The sequence below is a fragment of the Parasteatoda tepidariorum genome, chromosome X1 (assembly GCF_043381705.1).
Source record: "Parasteatoda tepidariorum isolate YZ-2023 chromosome X1, CAS_Ptep_4.0, whole genome shotgun sequence".
Classification (NCBI taxonomy): domain Eukaryota; kingdom Metazoa; phylum Arthropoda; class Arachnida; order Araneae; family Theridiidae; genus Parasteatoda; species Parasteatoda tepidariorum.
In genome coordinates this window covers 29,382,190-29,405,003 of record NC_092214.1, presented here as the reverse complement: position 1 = coordinate 29,405,003, position 22,814 = coordinate 29,382,190, and the positions used below count along the sequence as shown (strand labels likewise).

General features: G+C 29.2%; 1 protein-coding gene across 1 annotated transcript; it reads right to left on the bottom strand.

Annotated features, from left to right (window-relative positions):
* Positions 1–1,070: 1,070 nt before the first annotated feature.
* Positions 1,071–10,039, bottom strand: LOC107457155 (uncharacterized). Its single transcript, XM_016075236.3, has 3 exons — positions 9,400–10,039; positions 4,045–4,082; positions 1,071–2,908 (listed from the first exon to the last, which is right to left on the bottom strand). The coding sequence occupies exons 1-3, from the start codon at positions 9,688–9,690 to the stop codon at positions 2,707–2,709; spliced, it is 531 nt and encodes a 176-aa protein (XP_015930722.1). The 5' UTR covers positions 9,691–10,039; the 3' UTR covers positions 1,071–2,706.
* Positions 10,040–22,814: the final 12,775 nt, after the last annotated feature.

Here is a 22,814-nt window from a genome sequence, read left to right as displayed (position 1 = left end):
CTAGTTAATTTTTAGCGAATCATACTGAAGGGAGAAAAAAAAGAAAGAGATTCAAATACAGTCTTATAGACACAATGAAAAACATGCTGGTTCTCAAAAAATTATTCTGAAAATATTTTCAAAGCTAGTGAATTTAAATCACCCTCTAAATATTGCTTAAGGATTAATTTTATTGTATAATTCTGTCAAAAATTTCTTGATTTAATATGCATATTTTTAAGAAAACACATATAGCCCATCTTACTTTTTATTACAAATGAATTTTAAAGGGATAATTAGTTTTGATATAGCTGACGAAATTTAGAATAGTACATTTAAATTAATTTGATTGCATAGTAAAAAGAAAAAAATTAAAACCAATTCACAGATTTTTTAGGTATTGATGTTAAAAAATTTAGATCGCATTGTCCAAAAAATTTATCTAAAATTAAAATATTGAATCAGTCACATGCAGTCACAGACTTTCCCTTTAACCATTTATACATTAGTTGCAGCTTTTTCAAACTTCAACCTGCTTGCTTTTCTGCAGAGCAAAACAAAGAAGTCTTTCCTATATTATTCAATGGAAAAGTGCACAAAACCTGGAAAATTCCGTACAAATTTTCCCAGATACATAAAGCACACAAGGTGTAAATAATGCAAAAAGATAACCATTTGAAGTAGGTAAACACTTTTAATCCACATTTTAACAGAATTTACTTTTAAAAATAATTTAAACATGAATATGTAAATATTTCTTAAACTACAGGAAGTATAGTAAGCAGTTGGTTGCCCAGTTGCAAAACTCAATAGCTTTTGTTTACTTCAAGAGATACAGAACTTATTTTTAAATAAATTTTAATCGAAAATAACTTCTACAACAGAAGCCAATTTTATTTTCCGTAAAAAAAAGGGCAGAACATAAGGTCAGTAACAGAAGTTATAAAATTATCTAAGCTGTGAGGCTGGACTAGATATGCTGTCCTTTGGAGAGTGTGAATTGTTTACATTGTTCAGTTACTACTGGCACCCATTCCTATTTTTCTATTTTATTTTAATATTCACTCTTGTTGCTATTGAGAACCAATTGATGAATGAAGGCAGGTATAAGATCATTTCAGTGGTATTCTATTTTACTTCAGGCAAAATTAGTCTGGATGGGACATAAAAAGTTTTGCAACAGTGTGATTCAATTTGTAAAAAAAAATAATAACCTAAGTGGATAAAGGTTCCAAGTTCTATTTTAGTGCATTGAATAAATAGCCAGATATGCATAATATAAATGAACACGCAAACCCTGTTTGAAAAAAATATTTAACGACCGGGGAAATTTTTTTCCGGTTTTACTTAAAAAGAAAAAAAGGGGGTCAAAATTTCCTTATCTTAACGCGCAGGTAGGTCAGTTTGGCAGAAATTGATATAAGAATTTTCTTCTAAACTTCGCAATTCGTATTAACGTGATCTAAGATTGTACAGCATGTTTTGTATTTCCAGGATTCTATGACAATATCGCGTTTCATATTATTGTTATTTAAAAGTCATTATTATAATTAGTTTTCAAGCGACTAACATATTATACATCGAAATTCGTATTCCCGCATTTTTAACACCAAGCGTCGAGATTCGTATTCACGCAATTTTAAAATCAAACATTGAGATTCATAATCACACATTTAAATAGATAAATAAAATCTCGAAACAATATTTTTATTAAAACATTGATAACATTCAGTGTAAAAATGCTTTCTACATACAAATTTTTCTAGCTGAAATTTCAGGTATTTTTTCAATTATTTGAAAAGTATCTTGGCACATAAAATTTTTAAATTTCTATTTCAAACTTTTTATTTTCTTATTTTATCAAAATCATCAATGCGGTATGAATCAATATAAAGTTTTATAAAAATTAAAAGATTTTTTCAAAAAAAAAAATTTGATTATAAAACAAATTTCATCAAAATGAGGTGATGACAAAGGGAATAAAACTAGTTACAAGAGTTCATCAATTGCTTGCAGAAAGTTTTTTAACTAAGATTTTGTTTGCAGAAAGCTTTTTATTTTATCTGAGTTAGAAATAGCTTTGAAGTTTATACACTGGTAAAAGGAAAATAAAAATTATGCTTTGCCTTTATCTCTTGTCCATAAGCTTTAAATTGGCAAAAATTCACAAATCTCTAACACTCATTTAAACTGTTAGCTGTATAGCGTTTACTCTTGGTATTTAAATAACTAGCTGCCAAAGGGTTTTCCAGGGTTTCTCATCAAACTAATTCATTTTCAAATATACATGGAACTTTTTTACACTTCGAAAACATAAAGATTGTTACTTAGTACCTTCACCCACTGAGATCTATTAAATTTATAGAATGTTGACAAAATAAATACATACTATGCAGTCAAATAATGCTAAAATAAGATTTTTACAAAGAAATCTCAATGTGTCCAAAGATGTTCTGAAACCTTTAACAATTCATCACTTCAAATGCGTTTTGAATTTGCAATTTTGATACCAAATTAAAAACAATTAAACATGTAATCCATATATTTTCGTTCTATCTAACAATTTCCCTAATAAGCAAGTTCAGTGTATAAAATAAAAATTCTGTGTATGTGTATAAAATAAAAATTTCATTTTAAATAACAAAAGCAAAAAAATACTATAAATAATGCATTCTAGAATATATATCCAAACAACAACAAAAATTTTAGTAACAACAAAACGAGATTCTAATTTTGTTCAGTTAAGACAGTGAAGTTTTGATTGATAAGAAGCACAGCTTCTTCATAACTTGGAGGTGGGTTTTCAATACTTGATCCATCACTATCAATATTCATGTTAATATCATGGTCTAAAATTAATTGCGAAGTTTGCTGGGCACTGCCTATGATAGTATCATATGATGGAGGTCTTGTAAGATTATTACAGCTCCTTAAAAAATAATGTATAATATGAGAACAGAGGGGAAAAAACATACTCGTTGAAAAGTCAATTCAGTAAAATTTAAGAATTTACTGAATTTTTTAAATAACAATTTGAACACTCAATTTTAAAACTTGAAAAATTTTCATTTTCACTGTTTCCAAATGTTAACCTTTATTTTTTTCTTTTACAACTGCAGTTCAGGCTAATTCTTCTCCCCTCCAATTAGAAAACTGTGATATTATGGGTGACTTTTCTCCTATCTAATTTTGAATAGGTGGGTGTCTTGGTGCAGAAAAACCAGACTTTTTCAACATGCAAGATCGTTTGTAGATTGAATATAGAGTGAGGTTTTCTTTGTGCACAACCATTTAGGATGATAACAAGGGACAACTATGCGCAAAATCACTGTTGAGTTAATAAAATGCAATACCATGAACATGTAATTAAATTTAAAAAAAAAAAAATTTTAGTGCTAGGCATGCGTTAGTTTTTTAATGTAAAATTTTTTAGTTTTTTAATGTAATTCCTTAATTTAACATTTCCTTTGCATAAATAAACAAGTTTGAAACGTTAAATTTGAAAGACAAATTACTTGCAGGACAGTTTCCTTTATTACATTATTACATGATTTTGTTACATTAAAATTTATACTTCTTTAAACCATTTTTGATTTTTAGACAATTAATGTTTTTTAATTTAACAAAAAAAAAAGGAAGAAAAAGAAAAAAACATCACATGCATTATGATTTTGCGACTAAGTTTTTGATCATTTAAATTAGTTTTTAACTTCAAAATCAGAATCTTGATATCAGACTTGAAAATCTGTATTTAATTCTAAAACTGCTAAATTTAATACAAATAATGCAAGAAATTTTTTTTACGAAAAGCATTTTTTGTATATTCAATTTGCTAAATAAAAAATGTAAATACTACAAAACTTTGCCCAAATAATTGTTAAATATTTATAGATTACATATCTTCAAGGATAAAAATAAATTATAAGATTTAAAATGCGCATAAAAAATAATATTATACTATATATTTATCAAAAACAAATTAATTTAAAAAGATAAAAAAAATAAATAAAACTTTGGCAAAGAACAATTTATACATAAGAAAAATTCTAACATAATTTATTTTACCTGCTACATGAAGCTTCTAATGTTGGATAATGAAACTCCTAAAAAAAGAAAGCAAAGTCAAGTTTAAAATCAGGGTTCGTGATTTTTTTGATTTTTTTAAAAAAAATCAAAAGAATCAGATATTTTTGATTTAAATCGGATTTTTTTGATTTAAATCAGATTTTTTTGATTTTTATTCATATACACTGTGAGAACTTTAATTTATGAATAAAAAAATTATAAATGTTTAATCAAATTAACTTAATATTAAAACTATATTGCAACAATATTTTAGAAGCTCTAACTAAAATAATTTTTCATTATAATACATGGCTTTGAATGCATAGCAACCATTTTGAAACAAATGCATGATTAAAATTTAAAGACTAGATGAAATAGAGAATTTAAAGAATACTTCAGGGGTCTGTCTGGGTTTTTCTGAGAGGTACCTATTTTGTGAAAATTAAAAATTATATTAAAAAATCAACACAAATATAGTAAAAATATGGATTTATCGTTTCTTACGCGACACAAAAATAAAATTTCAGGAAAAAGTATTTTGTGTAATTATTCTATCGTTTTTCCTAAAGTTGAATTTGTTAAGGTACCGTTAAACGGTAGTAAATTTGGCTTGGACAGACCCCTGTACTTTAACTATTAAAATAAAGTTTTAGTTAGAAAACCATAACTTTAATTTAAAATTGGGATTTCTTTTTTTCTTCTCTTGAATTTTGAAATGACAAAATAAATGTAGCAAACTGTGCTTATAAATGTAGTCATTCATCAAAAAATAAATCCATATTTAATCTATATATTTTTATATTAAAATATTCATTTTTAATTCTATATCAAAATAGATAAGTCAAGCTAAAAAAAAAAAAAATTAGAAAATCTATGTACTCATTGGAATTTTTTTTCACAAAATTTCTTTATAGAAAATCAGATAATGTCAAAGATACTGTAAACATATTATGAGAAAAAAATACCAGTTAATAACCCTACTGCATCAAATAGACTTTGAAAGAGTTTGAAAGGGAAGAATGACACTATATTAGGAAAAAAACATCTGAATTCATCAGCCCTTTTTTTTTCTTTTTCTGTTTTTGGCATATTAGGGTAATTTCTTTTTAATATAACCTCAAGCTTCAGAAATATACATTTTCCACCAATAAAATATGATGTAGATTTTAATTCACGCTTTTTCATTCAAAAGGTAGAATTTTAATTAACATTATTTGTATTATTTTTTGAAAAAAATTCATGTTTATTAATTACTTTCTACAGCTATGCAAGTCTATATTAAGACAGCATTAAATGTTTACTTTAATCTGTACTTTCAATCTCAAGAATCAAAACATTTTTAAAAATGTAATTTCAAATGTGTTGGAATTTAACACACACCAAGAAAGTAATTTCGTTAACTAAAATTAATTACTGCAGCAATTTATTTAAATTAAATTTTAATACTAAGAAAAGAAAATAATAAAAGTATCAAAAATTTAAAACACTGTTTTTTGACTTCTAAAATCAATATATATAGATAAAAAAAATTAGTTGATTTAAATCAATGATTTTTTTAAAAAAATCATTTGATTTAAATCATGATTTAAATCGTGATTTTAATCAAGCTGATTTAAATCAACGAACCCTGTGTAAAATAGAAATAAAATTTTTTATTCAACTCTTGTAATATGTTATATTGCTATAAAACTTTATCACATGCTATAACAATATATCATACAGTCTAATATAAAAAAAGGACACAAATTATTTTTATAATGGGGATGTCCACAAATGAAATCATGCTTGGAAATGAAGGAGAGAGTTCCTGAGATTGAAAAAGTGTAATGCATGTTTCAATTAAAATTCTCTTAAGTTTACTTTTAAAAAATAAAATTTTGCTTTCTTCAGATAATTTTGTTTAATATTTTCATTGATTTTCCTTTGTATTTAGGCCCGAAATTAAAAGTATTCAAAACCATTCAAAAGTTTATTTCATTAAGACTTTTTTAACAATGTTTTCAAAAAACATCATTTTTCTCCTTTGCTTGTATTCAATATGAAAACTCATATTTCAAAATTATTTAGCAATTTACAATATATAGCATTATAATTAACCAAATTTTATAAAATAAAAACTTCTTATAGATATTTATCGAATGAATAATTACAAATTTTAATGAAATATCTATTTTTTCAATTAAAAAAATATTTACAAATAATGGAATGATGAAGAGAAATAAAAATAATAAATTGGCTGTCATAAAATAGTAAAAGTGAAATAGGTTTTAGTACTACTGGTTTGATATTAAATAAAAAACTAAATTATTTTTTCCATTTATTTTTATATAGTGAAGCTTTAAGTTTAACAATATGCTAATACAGGGCATGTAATTTTAGTTCTAAAGTATTAGCCAGACTAAAACTTTTGCTCGATGCTATTTTCATGCTAATAACAATAATGTTATAAACAACTTTCAAAATGTTAACCAAATCTAGCATAAACAACTATTTGGTGACCAAAACCCCACAAAAATGAAGAAAATATAAAAGTGAACCACCTCTATTGCTTAAAAAATACTCATATTTGCATAAAAAAGGCTTCAATTGTTCTTAATATCTACATATCATTAAAATATAAAAAATATCAGAAAATTAAGACATTATTTACAATAGAAATATTTACATACTTTTTAAATATTTACATGTTGTATATCGCTACCTTTCACCACTAAAAAAAATGTATCAAATTTAGGCCTAGTATCAATCAAACTCTGTTGGGAGGGGGCTAGTTATAGAAATTCTGAGCAAATCATCAAGTCTCTCAGCTTTCAAAGAATTTTTGTAAATTGACTTTAGCAGTGGCCTAAATAACAAAACCGCGTTGCAGAAGGGCGCACTATCCAGAAATTATACTCTACACCTGCATCCCGCCAGCTCTTGATGTGCGCTCCGCTGTCGTACTTGAACATAAAAATAATAATAATAAACTATTATAAGTTATTTTGGAAAATAAAAATCAGAAATTTGGAATTGCGCAGTTATGTTTTTTAAACACCAAGTCTAAATTAATGTAGTTTTTCTACTGCTTTTATTCGGTGGTTATCACTGATCCATAGCGATAAAAATTATTAAAATTTCGATTCAGCTTTAAAAATACCAATATCTTCAGTACAACATTATTGTAATGCTTGAATTTCATACTTTAGTTATCATTTTTGAAGTTCTTCATTTGTGCCCATTTAATCCAAGTGACTCAATCGTGCTTTGGAATGCTTTATTGTCGGATTTCCATGTGTTTCTTAAATTCGCAATCTTTTTAACATGATATTAGAACGATTCGAGAATTGGAAAATAGGAATAACTTTTGACATGCTTCATTTTTTTCAATTTTATTGTAAATCCAAACTATTTTTCCATTTGTTTTTTAGGAAATACGCATTTCCACATGGTTTTGAAAGTCCTGTATATTTTAATATGTATTAATACGACACTTGAATCCGGCATTTCAAATGGGTGCTTTATCAGGGTTGACACTCAAATCTGGAGAAAAAAAAATTCCCTGTAAGGAGAGGGGGGTACATTTCAACTTGGGCACCTTACAACAACTAGAATTTTTGCCTTCTAATATTGTTTAATGATTGGCCAATATGACAGACAATAACCTTTAATTATGCTTAACTGATGACATTTAGTTTTAATCACTTTCTTTTTACCACTGTTGTGTTACTCTGTGGAACATGTTTTAACATTCCAAAAGTAAAAAGACAGTTTTGATTTTAAAACTGTTTATCTACCAGTAATCTTTTAATAAGGTAATTTATATTTATTCATCAACCAGTTTAGTTAATTCAGCTTCAAACTGCATTATTTATTAGTAATAAGTCTTTTTCTAAAGTGCTTGATAATACTTTAACCAAAATATCTGTACCAGGGGCAGATTTCAACAGTGTTGAAAGGTGCCCCGGGCTTATTATTTTTTTGTTAAGTAATCTTGCAGAAGTCATTAGTCTGCAAAAAGCCCATTAATTATGGTTGTTACATTTAAAATACTCAACTTTTTCTGCAAGGCATTAGTCTAAACTCTTTGAAAAACATGTGAATGTGTTCAAGGAAACATGTTTATATAAAATTTTTCAACTATATTAATTTTTTTTTAAAGCTTAAAATCAAGATTCAGTTAGTTGCATTGTTGTTGAAAATAGAATTTATTAATAAGGAATTCATTAAACGAGTCGATAAAAAAACTATTTAAAAATTTTATAAAAATATTCAAGAAAATTTTATTTAAAATAAAAATAATTTAATTTCAAAAAAATTGAAAAGCTTATAATGTAACATTATATTTAATAAAAGGCTCAATCCTGTTATTTCACCTTCTTACAGTTTATAAAAATGGTGTGAACATATTTAAAAAAATAAGTGTACTAAACCAGAAGTTAGTGAATAAAACATTGAAAAAGCAATGGAAGCTGTTAGAAATAGTGCGTCTTTAAGAGCAACAGCAGACTTATTTGAAATGGACTTTTTTATTTTATAAATTAAAAAAAAGAAAGTCAAATAATTGTTTGGTTGATGAAACCAAACAATGTACAACTAACACAAAATGCTACAGTTCTAAATACACAAGTCAACAAGTCTTTGATGCCAATCAAGAAACCTTGCTTTGTGAATACATAATTACATGTTCAATTCTCAATTATGGTCTAACTCACAGGCAAGTTCGACAACTTGCCTGTGATTATGCAAAGCGTCTCAACTCTAAAATTCCAAATAGCTGGGACAAAAATAAAATGTCTGGAATTGACTGGGTTAAAGGTTTTATACAGCGTCACCCACAGCTTACATTAAGAAAACCGGAAAACAACAGCTTCACAAGAGCTACAGCTTCTAATAAAGAAAATGTTCAACAATTATGAGAGAGCTCTTATTTCTGGTCATTTTACAATTGATCAAATATATAACTTAGTGAAACTGAAGTTTTAACAGTTGTTCCAGCTCCAAATGTAGTAGGGGGGCAGGTAGTGTATTGCGAAATATGTCCCCTATTAGAAAGAAAAAGTTGAAAAGAAGTATCTTAAAAGCATTTCTGGTTTTAATGCTAATTGTAATAAAAACTTATTTCTCGCACTAGTATGAACTTAATAATAAAATTTTAAATATCTATAATGCAGTGCTTTATTTTCGATTTTCAAGCATTTGACTTGTTGAAGAGCAGGGGTTAAAAGTGAAGTTTGACAAATTCTAACAAAGAGAAAGGAGGTTTAAAAATATTGAAAAAAAGTAACATCATTTATGTACGTCTCCCCTTATATAAAATTAAAACAGAACAAAAGAGTAAATTTCTATAGAGATTAATTTTAAAAATAAACTTACTCTGAGTAAAGTTCTCTGTCTTGTAATGAACATAATCATAGTTTCTTTTCTCAAATACATAATAGTTTTGACAGCCACCATAAGACCAGAGCTGATAAAAAGTGGTCCAACGAGCCACATATGAGTTAAATTTGAAAATACTCCCTCGTGTTCATCAAGCGCTAATATGGTAATGACAGTTCCAACTGAAAATAATAGTATTGAAAGAGTAAAATAACAATACGATGCACTACTACAAATCACAACACTGTCATTTTCATCTTCTAAATTTCGTCTACTTCTTGCCTCCATTACCGCAGATGCACCAGGTAACGACAAATATGCATCAAGCTTTGAGATTCATAGTATTGATGATTCAAATATACGGTCACTGAGTTACGAGTGTCATCCTCGGGCCAAATTCAAAATATACTTTTTATTGCGCATTAGTCAGCAATAAGTATAAGTAATTAATGTATTGTAACTAATTAATTGGCAGAAAAATTTCAGAATAATTTTTTTAACAGACAAAAGTAGACAAAAATGTGTCCTTAATGGTAAATAAACGGATCATCTTTCGAATTTCGCAACAGAAAAAAGAAAACAAAACAAAATACGCGACGATTACGGATGCTATGGACATAATGTTGCCAAAATGTTTGTATCGAAATGTAGGTCAGGATGGGATTTCCGTTATAGCGTGGAATGTTATTCTACAAATCAAATTCAAAGATTCGAGCCTTCATATATTCGTTTTTTACTTCAGAGCCATTCTCACTAGTTCTGATTTACGCAACTATACACGCGTTCGGGAAATAAGGACAGTTTGATTGGCGAAATTTCCTCTGGTTGAGAAAAGCTTAAGCGTTCGGACAACTGGTAAGCTCAAAAGCCATTCTCAATAAGTGCAGTTCCCACATTTCCGATTACATTCGAAGAAGAATGATAACCTGATTGGTGAAAATATTTTTCTATTAGATAATCGGAAATGTGCGAATCGTGAAAATGGCCATTCAAGGTATAATTTAATTGAAAGGTCATTGTCACTGATAACAATGACCCTTCAATTATACCTTGAATGGACATTTTCACTGCATGCGATTCCAGCCCCTCTGATAGGCCTCGAGGGAATATTAAAACATGATTATTAGAATATATTTTCCCAGGAAAAATTACCACGGACAATTTTTCCTCTCGATAATGATCGGAGCCCGAAATAGTTCCTCGTTAATCCCCTTTAACATTTTAAACCAAAGCATTTTCCAACTCTGCAATGAGAATTTAATTGGTGCATTTAAACTAGAGCGATTAAATCATATTCAGCAGGAATATTCTCTAAGTTTGAAAAAATCGTAGTTGTATTTTATTATTATTGGCAATCGTTGTTGTAGTTCATTTACAACGCACTAGAGCTGCACATTTGGGGTATTGGCGACGGTCTGGGAAACATCCCTGAGGATGATCCGAAGACATGCCGTCACAATTTTGATCCTCTGCAGAGAGGATGACACCGCTGCTTCGGTATAATCGGTTGGCAATCGAAATGAGCTGCAGGTGGCGTAGAGCAAAACTCTCTACCTATGGCAATACTTTACATGCTTTTCCCAGTTGGAGAGTCATAGAGGAAGGAAGTACGTTAGTTTCTCTCTTGATTTTCATATAGATTAAAATCTTTTAAGTTGGAAAACTATATGGAACTGAAAACTACATTAAACATAGTTCTAAAGAAAAGCATCACGGTAATTTTAAGAAATATTTTTATTAAATAAAAAGGAAAAATATTAAGGAATGGGAAAATATCGTAGTACATTCCTTTACAACTGAAAAGAGAAGGAGAGGGAAGGAAGAAGAGCCAAAGGCTTGAAACTGGTCTCTCCCCAGATGGCGCATTCGAGCGTTGCTATCGCCAATTTGAGATTTCAAATTTTTTCAAGTTAAATTCCCAGAAAGAAATATTTAAAATAAATCTAATTAAAATAACAGTCCTGCAGAAGACTGTTCGTAGAGACACGGTTCAGAGTAGAACACCGAAGTCAAACAACACTGACTGTGGTCAGTAAGACGCGGGCAAACACTTTGATTAGCCTGCGTAGGAACCAAGGGTGAGCGATATCGGTCTCTGTTAAACTGCTCTACCATAAACTTTCTTTCAGTCCCTTCCATACCGTCGATAATAGCTCACTGTACAGCTCTAGAGCTACGTAAATGGATTGTTGATCCTGTAAAGCTAAGCGCAAATGGAGCTAGGGGTTAAAATTTAATGTAAGATTTCGCGTAACTCTTTCCGATTGAATTTTACGGCTAAGCTTTAAAAAACGCACTGCACAAATGTAACCAAATAAGGGGACAACACTCAAAACATAATTAAACTTGCACTTTATTTATGGTTGTAATTTTAATTTTGTTAAACCTGTTAGAATTTATAAATCACAGAAAACTCTTATGAATGGTTAAATTACGTGTAAATTTAAACAAAAATCACAATAATAAAACTTCCAAGAATATTAAGTCCGTTCGCATATCGCCTTGTAAGCATAACATAAACTGAGTGATACACCGGAAATTTTCTAAACTTCTTCCGATTTTAGAAATATTATTATTTTTTTACATTCAGTCAACCATCCATAAAGTACCGACCAAAATAAAGACTAATTATGTCAGTTAAAAATTATGAATTGAATCAATAAAAATCAACAGTAAAACAATTTACAACCTTTAACCCCCAAACAATAAAACTTCCTACTTCTCGCCTTCCAGAATAAAAGGGCAACTAATTGGTGAGTTTTTCATATAAAATATATTTCTCTAATAGGGTTTTAGGAAGCTTGTTATTGTTTATATTCTGTCAACCATCCATAGTCCCGCAGTTGACTGATCGTTAAGACACGGTTCCCAGCAGATCACCGAAGTCAAGCATCACTGGCTGCGGTCAGTGTGCGGGTGGGTGACCACTTGGATCAGTCTACGTAGGGACCGAGGGTGTGCGGTATTGGTCCTCGTTAAACTGTTTTACCGTAAAGTGCTTGACTTCACGTGCAGGTCGTCGGGCTGCCGAAGCAGGGGTGCCATCCCCTCTGCGGAGGATCAAAATTGTGGTGGCATGTCTTCAGATCATCCTCAGGGATGTTTCCCAGACCGTCGCCAATAGCCCATTGTGCAGCTCTTGTGCGACGTAAATGAACAAATCAAATCAAATCAAATCAACCATCCATAAATTATTTCTAAAATTTCCACGATTCTTTCTTTAAGAACTCGGTTTAATGCGGTTTTGAGTTCCATACAGTTTCCTAACTTAAAAGTTTTTAATCCATTTGAAAATCAAGACTGAAACTAACGTTCTTTCATCACCTATGACTGTCCATACCCCTATGGTGAAAGCATGCTTGTCTCACTTGTTGTTCATTTCGATCTCCAATTTCCCGACATTGATTGGAGGAGCAGCAAATGCATTCGATGCGATTGCTTCTTTAGGGACAGTCACATTGCATGCGGAAAAAAAAAATCGCTTATGTGAGTTCGAAGATGTGATGGAAACCTAAATGACAAGCCTTTCGTGTGTAAATATGTATGATTAATTAGTTTCTCAATCGCATCTCCGAGTTCGCAAACTCGAATTTTTCGCATTCAATATGAATTGTCCTTTAAACCTGCTATAGTGGAAACAAGGTTTAAGGGTCAATTTCACTGCATGAGTAAGAAATGCGTATGCAATTCAAAGGTACCAACGAGAACCTGATTTGTGAGTTTTTTTTAGGTTAAATGTATTTTGCCAATCAAGTTTTTATTCGCATATGTGAATTTTTCGCACACAAATGAGATCCAAATCAAATGGGAGGAAAATATTTAACCGTGAATTACTCTCAATCAAGCTCTCTTTCTCATGCGATTTTTTCGTATGCGAATCTAGGCAACCTAAATGCAGTGTGAATGGTTTCTTAAATCAGTCAACTTCTCAAGCACTCACATCGTCAAAAAGTCGTATTCCCGGAAATATAATTTATCTTAGTCGTTTAACTAAATTATTAAGTTGAATTTTGACATAAAATGGTAAATTTCGAAAGTTTGTTCTTCGACTAAATGCTATATTGATTATTCGAAAAAGCACGAGAAGAAAATCGAAAGAAGAGAAAAGATCCATTATACGAAGAGAGTATAAGGAAAATTTAATTGCATGTATCCATTACAGTATGAGCAAATCAAAAATTCAACTAATTAGAGAATCAGCAAATCAGTGAAGCAATAAGTACACCTCATGAAAATTATTAACACTTAGAAGCAAATAAATGAGCAATTAGATTAATCAACGGACGAAGGAGCAACAAACAAATGAACGAATCAACAAACGAATCATAAAAAATACCGAAAAGATGAATGTTATAATCAACAAATTAGTGAGTAAGTGAATCGATAATTCAGTGAAACAATGAATCAGCAGATGAGACAAAAAAAAATTAACAAACCAATGATCAGTTACACAAAGAAAAAAGAAATAATCGTTATAATAAAATCAGCGAAGTCACGATTAAGCGAATCAATGAACCAGTCATTTAGTGAATCAAACTTCAAGAAATTAACGAATCAGTGAATCAATGAATAAGATAATCAAAAGATTAGTTAACGAGAAAAAAACAAATCAAGAATTGTACTAATCAACAAATAAGTTAATCAAATAATGAGAAAATCAATACAACACTGAAGGAATCAAGGAATTGACAAAATAGTGAGGAGTCAATAAGTCGACGAATCAGCAAATCAATGAGTCAAAGAATTAACAATCAATGAAAGGGCAAATAAATTTATCAGCAAAGCAAGAAACCAAAGAATAGATGTTTTTGATTATCAACAAATGAGAGAATCACGTCAGCAAATCCATGAATAAAATAACTAATATATCAGGAAATTGATGATTGAGCGAAATAATGAATAATTATATCAATAAATAAATGAATAAATAATTGAGGGTGCTAATGAATACAAGTCAATAAATCAGTTTGGTTTATAAATAAGGAGTGAATCATTTATTTTCTGTTTTGCTAATTCGCTATTTCTTCAATTTACTTCGTTAACGTCGTTTCATGCAACATTATTTGCATAAATCGAGATCAATCAATTGATAATATTTTTAACGAAGTCCTCATTGTTAAAATTTTAAACTGATTTAGTTAAGAAATAGCATTTAGACCTTTTGATAAGAAATGAATGAATACTTACAATCTCGATTACAAATATAAGACATATATAAGTACTAAAAATGATACAGCTCAGAGGCTTCACCCCATTTTAGTTGTGTACGGTATATTTACATTATGAAAATGTGTATCCAGGGTATCATTTGTAGTCTTTAGATTATTAATCATAAATATTTGTAATCATATGCTATAGTTACATATCATAGATTTCGATTGCTTGTAATCATGATTCCCTTTAATGGTTTTTCTTGGGGTTACAAGTAAGTAAGCATGATTTATGTTAACACATATTATGATTACTGAAATTATCACGAATGCAAAATTTTCGCTGAAAAAATAATGTCTCAAGTATTTTTGTTTGACAATAATTTTGGTATCTTAAAAAGGAGAAAACACTGAGCAAAATTAAATAATTTTGTGCCTTCTAGTTTTTCGATGATTAATGATTCAAAAAGTATGCCGTATAGGATAATGTATGGAATAACATATGTTGGATAAATGATCTTTACGGTTTTGGTGACATGCACACACTCTTTTGTAGAAACTTTCAATAATCATAAATATTACTGAATTTTGTTGATACAGCACTTAATTTTCCCCTTCAAGGCATGTGTGATGGACTTGTTGGTAAAAATCTTTAACTTAAAAAGAAAAAGCCTGACGGTGTTAAATCGCATAATCGGAGCGGCCAATTCAAATAATCAAAACAGGAAATTGCCCGTCCATGAAATGATTCAGCACAATATTGCTGAAAATATGGCTCAGCAATAAAAATGTATTGTACTTTCATCTAGCGCATCCTTTTTAACAACCCTAAACTATCAACTATCTTTATTGTATATTATCTTTTTACAATACTTTTTTCTTGCCAACGAAGTTCAGGTAAAATCCAAATCTTGCGAGAATTTTGGGATATCTTATTTTAAAAAACTAAGGCTTATAGCAGCTCAAAATACAAAAATTAATTTTTAAATTCCATTTCTTCCAAAAAAAAAGTTAACACATTTAAATTTGAAATTTTTAGAGAGAACGAAAGACAACATTTGTGATACTCGGTCGGCCAGGTGGCCGAGTGGTTAGTGTACTTGACTGTGAAACCAGTGGTTGCGGGTTCAAGTCCCTCTCAGAGCATGGATGTTTCCCTCTTTGTGTGTTGTTCTCTGATGTGTGAATGTGGCCCGCCCAATGAACGGGTATGTGTGGCAGAGTGGCGTGGGTAATGTTGCTCGCCTCCGTGACTTAGGTTAACAGGTGCCCACTGGGTAACGTTAAACGAGCAACACTTCCGAGGTGAAGAACGAAAGTTTAGTGCCTGCCGTAAAAAAAGAAAAATATAAAATTTGTGATTTTTTCAAAACGTCACTTTTTGTATTTTTACATAATTTTCACAAAGTTCATAGCTCAGGTATAGTTAAGGCCGAAGGTATATTTAGATTTTATGCCAACCTTACCGGAAATTCAAAATTTATACTCAAATAGCAACATTTATTTGAAAATATAGGACCATTTTCTTTATTCAGTAGCTTGGATCAAAAGATTTTTTTTTCCTTAAAAGTGCCATTGAATATTATAAACTTGTTTATATTGTTTACCTTAGAGCTTACTTAAAATGAATGCTGAGTCATAGCTAAATCATCATATACTAACGATAAATTGCAAAAAATAAAATTTTCACGATGATGGTTTTGTAATGAAGACATTCGCTTCACAATTAACAAGCATATTAAGAGCGATTCTCAAAGTTTCAACAACGTATTTTGCCTTACTTCGAAATTTGAAAAAAAGTGGATGATAAAACGGAACTTGTTTAAGGTGATAAGAAAGTTAAACAGTTACTTTCCTATTATTGGTTAGATGAAACTATTTGAATATTAGAATGACTAAATTGTTTTTCAAGCATATGCGTAATAGGCAACGCGTGTTGCTTTAGTTTTGTTACGTAGTAAAGTTATCTGCTTACCAACTATACAGCCAAAACGTAAATATTTTCCATAACATTGTTCCAAATCTAAACCAACACCAGTTTTGAAGCATGTTCATTTCTCTTACACACACAAACACCCAGAGCTCGTAGCAGCTACAGAACAGGTAAAACCTATATTCTGACTTCAAAGAGGCAAATATTTACATAGAAAACGAAACAGTTAAGAGCATCGTTCATCAAACGTTGTTTGTTATCTTGGTAAAGTTTACAAAGGTCGCTGGATTGTCGATTTTCACAAAGCTTGTTCTTAGGTGCTTGAAAAGTTCATAGAAAGTACTTTATCTTGTTATTGGGTACTAATTTTCACATTAATGATTCCTTTGATCTAATATTTCGTTCGAAAATTTTCTCATTATTTGGCTGAAAAGAAGTCATAACTAATTATTCAATTGAGCAGCCTAGAACAAAAGTCCCACAGAGAACAAATGGTTCTTGGATCAGGGCTGTTAACCCCAGATAAATTTTGCTGCCTTCAACCAACACTGTTAGCTAAATGGTTTGACCCAAAAGGACAAAAAGTGTGCCATTACCGTGTTCCTAAAAGTCCAGTAATTTTATTATTGTTATTATTTACTAGTTTTTTTTTTAATTAATAAAGATTTATACAGGGTGCTCCTTAATCACCACATTTGATGTATCGGTATGTTTTGAAGTATCATCGTCCCCATCTATTCGAAAAGAAAAAGATTAAGGCTAGAACATTTTTAAGAATTTATATTTAAAACCAAACATTAAAAAAAGAGAGAAATTGTCTTGAATATTTGAATTAAAACACAAGGATAATCCTAAAAGAAAAATAGTTCAAAGTTAGTTTTCCCATTATAGGATTAATATAAACAAGAATATACGGGATTTTATTCTTTAATTTCTTTTATGCTGTTTCATGTAAAAATAAGTATATTTTTTCTTATTTTTCTACCTATGAAAATTGTTTCCTTATCTATACTTGCTCATGAGAAGGTTTATGTACCAGTGTTGAATAAATGTTCCTTAAATATTCATATAATGTAAAAGTAAAGGACTACATTCAATTATATTATTATAATCGCTTGGCCCTAAAAAGGGTGGGTGGTATATCAGTAATGAGACTTTAATGCAATTTGTAGATATTCTGGTTTGCAGTGGTGATTTAATTTAGTTCTGTTTAGAATGTGGGGAATGTAAAGTAGCGGGAGATGATCTAATGCGATGGATGACACTTCTGCATTTCATTAGATTAAAGAAATGAAGTGTTGGGGGTGTTGGTTATTATAATAGACAGATTGTGTATAGCCACGTGACTCTTGATAACAGTAATTCACACGAGGAAAATATACTTTAACTTAGCGAAAATCGTCTTCTCAATTCAAAAATATTATTCAATCAGATTTCATGGATATCGTAATTGCTTTCAACTTGAGGTTAGATTATTTACGGTGGTGTTTTGCCTTAATGTTTTTGTTACTTGCATTTATTTAAAAAAAAGCATTAAAATTACAGGTATGAAATATTGAATGCATTTAAAATAGACTAGAGTTGAATCTTAACTTTATTATTCATTTTCTAATTAACCATTGCCCTTAATGTACATTTCCAGAATCTTTGTCAAAATTACGTAAAAAAAGGTTACACAAATTAGGTTTCAAGAGAAGGAAAAAAATATACAAAAACACTATTGAAATTTACCAAATTACTACTGTGGAAAGTGGGATTTAAAATATCAAAACTAGTTTGATTATCAGGAGATGAAGAGAGAAGTTGAAAGGTAACTATTAGAAACATCTCCAAGTTTTATCAGGTAATCAAAGTGATTTTTATATTTTTTATCTTGACCATCTCACAAGTTATCCGGTAGATTTCAATAACGTTTTTGTTTTGTTCGTACTCAAGTATTAATTCGCAACTCCTAATGTGTTTCTTTTCTTTACATAGATTCTAAAAATACAAATTAAGGGTGGTGATTACGGAACGCCCTGCGTGTGAGCTTATAAATGTTAAAGTTAGTTTTCATAACTGTACTTTTGAAATAAATGTAAGTTATAGAAACCTTAAAGGAGATCAACACTGGGAAATGTTGATAAAATAATTTTTTACCCACATAACTTGACCGGATAGACAGAACATTATCCGAAAAGTATACACAAAGAAATGGGGAAAATATCGCACTTCTTCAGTTTTCATCTGGTTCACTTAAAAATATAACAGCATGTACAGGGTGTTCCGTAAAGATCTCTCGTAGTATGTAATTTTAGAATCCTTTTCAAAAATGATAATAAAAAAGTATACCCAATATTGGAAGCGGAAATTAATATTTAAGTGAGGAAAAAATAAAATCTAACAAATAATTTCGCAGGAAGTGAATGTAATACTCATCAAAACAGGTTTAAATACAGATTGATACTTGAAAGTGTTTCTGAAAATCATTTTTCAACATCTCTCTGTTTCTTCACGGAATCAAACCAGCATTGTTTTTTATTACTTCAACCTTTTTCTACTGTGATTTGTCGGATATCGATAAAGTTTTTGTTTTGTCCTCTGTTAAATTTGAGTTTCAGGATCCCGCTGAGCATATTTTTTGTTTTTATTTTTAATAAAGATTCTATTTATTTATATTAAAGGCAATTTTCACAGAACAACCTGTTTCTAACCAATAAAGTATTTGTTGCATCTTTGACTTATGCAAAAGATGAAAAGAAAATTATTTTATGAAACTTTTTCAGTGGAGTTCCTTTTTGATAGTTTAACTTAAGTTACACAATTTTCGATAAAAGAAAAAATTCGCACTTTAATTTTTATTACTATAATAAAATGCTTACTGCTTGAAAATATCACCATAATATTATAAGAAATTAAAAAAAAAGTATAATTTTAATTTATGAATGAAAAATAGTAAGAAAGATGCGAACATTTTATTCGCAGTCAAAATTTCTATCTTCGACAAAAAACAGTCTAAGTAATCAAAGATAACTTTTTTCTGAGTATTTCAGGAAATAAAATGTTTAGAACTTATGTTTCAAATTATAACGGCAAACTCCACATTGATTATAGGTAAACTCCACATTTTATCACTAACGAGAATTTTTTGTTAAACAAAAGTAGAATCCTCAAATTTAAACTGCGTCTGCAACTTAACTCTGTGTCTAATGACAATTCAAGTTACATTTGTTTCCTAAAAATAGTAAAACCAAATTTATCTCCATTTTATTGGCAATCAAAAGTTCGACCCTTTTTAAACATTATTAGATCCGAAAGTAGAAGAAATAAAATTGGTACAAAATAAAAATTTTAAGAACTATGTTTTTTAGGTGGACTAAAAAGCAAAAAAGTAGTTTTATTGCTGTCCCACAACGAAAAATGTAAGCGCATCATTTTCTAAAGAAGGAGAGAGAGAAAAAGGGGAATTAAAGTTGGTGATAATCACCAACCCTCTCCGTCTTTAAAAAAGTGGTGCGTCCAAAGTTTTTTGTTTTAGAAGCGACGAAATCGAATTCTTTCTTTCTTTTGTCCTTGATTACTTGAAAAACGTAACATTTGAAATTCTACTTGACATTATAATGCAATAAAATTTTATAATGCAGTAAAATTTTTATTATAATTAATTATTAATTACACTCACAATTTATTTATTACCACCAATCAAAAATATTCTTCTAATTTAATCTGTTGAATATACAGTTAGAGTTCTGAATTAATAATAAGTTAACTTTATAGTTGAATCATTATATGTTACTTCATTCTGATTTCTCTTCCGTGAAAATTAGCAACAGAAAGTGAGACTGATATGCTTTATAGCGCACTATATGGTTGTATTGAACACTAATTTTATTGTCAAATAGTCAAAGAAATACTCAACGAAAAAAATCTATCAACTTTATTTATTCATATTTTTTATATTTTGTGTACCTAATCTATTGGCTATAACAAAACGATTGTTGTTTGCCTGTTGGTCTGACCACAGCACAGCGCCGTTTTAAACGCAAATATTATAAAATGATTATTATGAAAAAAACCATATGCAAGCGAGAGGAAATTTAATTATAATCAGATAGAAAAGCTGTCTTTCCTCACTCCAATAAAAGATTTTAAATCAGTTGCATTTGAAAACAACTGTTATCAATCAATTCCATTGATACAGACTAATTTTTAAATCAATAATTTATATATTTTAAAAATTTAACTAGTATTTTTTATTGTGTTCAGTATCTTTGATGAACATATCAAATCTAATATTATTTTGAGAAGTTTTATACTGCTCAATTATGATTTAAAAGAAGGATTAGAAATGCTTTAATACATCAAACTAATGCATTAATATAATATGTAGTTTTATATCTGTAAAACAATACATTATATTTAACTATAACTGGTTATTAATTTTCGGTTTAATAGTGCACTTCACTAGGTATTCAATATTACAACTACTTTATCCTTTATATGTTTCCTATGCTTTTTATTTAAAGAAGATATAGGAATATAGAAAGTATCATTATAGTAAAGTAATTTAAAAAGTTATTAAAATATAAAGTCATTCAAATAAAGGTTGTTAAATTAAAGCTATTAAATTATGGAGAAACTATTAGATTGCTAAACTATCTAACTATGAGCAAAGTAAATTTTTTTTTCTCAATGTATGCTAAACTGGTTTTAATTATATTCAAAATTATTGATGTAAATTTTAGCTTTAAAAATAATGCAGAATTTGAAATTTTTTTGTCAAAGGAATACAATTAAAAATTTAATCATAAAAATAAAGAGAAAAAAAAACTACATCTGATAAATTCAATATTTTTAAGTATAAAAACTTATAAAATTGTGCACCATAGCATGAAGAAAAAAAACAAATAGAAAGAATATGAAAATCGATTCGATATTTCCTGAGAAAGGGCGTATGAGTAGTATACCACGAGATCTAAGGGACGGAAGTGACGTCATCATGGAAAGTCAAGGGGTGCTTATTTCTGCCTGGGTGGAAAACGAAACTATGTCGTAAACCGGAAGTTGCTTATTTCTCCCCGCCTGCAAACCGGATTTTCTATTTCGTAAAAAGTCATTTAAAAGATCTAGTATATTACTTCTAGGAACAACTTTATCTTGAATTCCGAGTGTTTGTCCTATTTATAGGTCTTGTAGAAATAGTCCAAATGCTTCCGCCTTAACGAGAGCACAATGTTTAAAATCTGGTGAATATACAGTGCGCGAAGAAAAAGTTGGTATCAGTTTATCTACTTTAGGACAGCCAAAATCTTCTAAGCTGTAACACACTCTGCTGGTTAGAATTTCTAAAAATTTCCGTTTCTCGAGACCTTTCACATAGATATGTGAATACATATCACACAAAAAAAGTCAACATAGTATGAAATTTAATGTAGGGTAATTCTCCTTGGTTCCAATCTATTTGATGAATATTTCTAACTATTCAAGAATATTGCATTTTCTGCTGTGTTGGAAGTTCTTCGAACGGGAACGGTCTTTGGAATGTACACACTCCGGTAATGGGAATATCTTTCACGACATGAAAAGCAAGTTCTTTGACAATGTAGGTCCCTGATGAAAGTTGAAAATCGATAAAATCAATGACTAAAGCTGACAATCCTTTTCGGTTTCCTTCCTGCAATAAAAAAAAAAAAAAGAAAATTTTGAGTCAACAAGAAAAATAATTAACAACACATAGTGATAATGTTCATAACTCCTTTCGATTACTACGATTAAGAATTTATTTGCAAAGCAAAAGGCTTTACCCCCTGGATTCTGTCTAAAATAAACTTTTTTACAAAAACAAATATGAAACGTTCCTTTAACAAATAGAAAGTTAATTTATCAAATATTAGCTTTATTTAGACTTCGTAATGAAAAAAATAACTATTCCTAATTTGTAACTAAGAAGATGAGTAATTTTTTTTATTATTAACAAAATAAAAATAATTAATTAAAATGAACAAAACAATTTACCTCACATCACATCATAACACAGCTCTTCATAAACACAGCTCGGCAGCTTTATAAATAATACTATTTGACATTATCAATATACTATTTATCATCAATATAATAAAATAACATAGTTATAAAATTTTAATAAAAAAAATTTAGTACTTACTTGAATATCATCATGTTTTCGTTTCAGTATTGCGTTTCCATCCATAACGAAGAGAAGAATCAAAAAGAACTAGCGATTTAATAAAAATAGAAAACTGAGAAGTAAAAAACTTTAATTATAAACTTAATAATTTTTAAAACTTAACAGAATTAGAAGACACGCTATTCACCGAAATGCATGCCAGCAA

Excerpts from the sequence above, each read along its gene's own strand:
- LOC107457155 (XM_016075236.3), bottom strand. The coding sequence starts at position 9,690 with ATGGAGGCAAGAAGTAGACGAAATTTAGAAGATGAAAATGACAGTGTT. Across the intron at positions 4,083-9,399 it reads GACAGAGAACTTTACTCAGA|GAGTTTCATTATCCAACATT; the intron begins GTAAGTTTATTT and ends TTCTTTTTTTAG. Across the intron at positions 2,909-4,044 it reads TTAGAAGCTTCATGTAGCAG|GAGCTGTAATAATCTTACAA; the intron begins GTAAAATAAATT and ends TTATTTTTTAAG.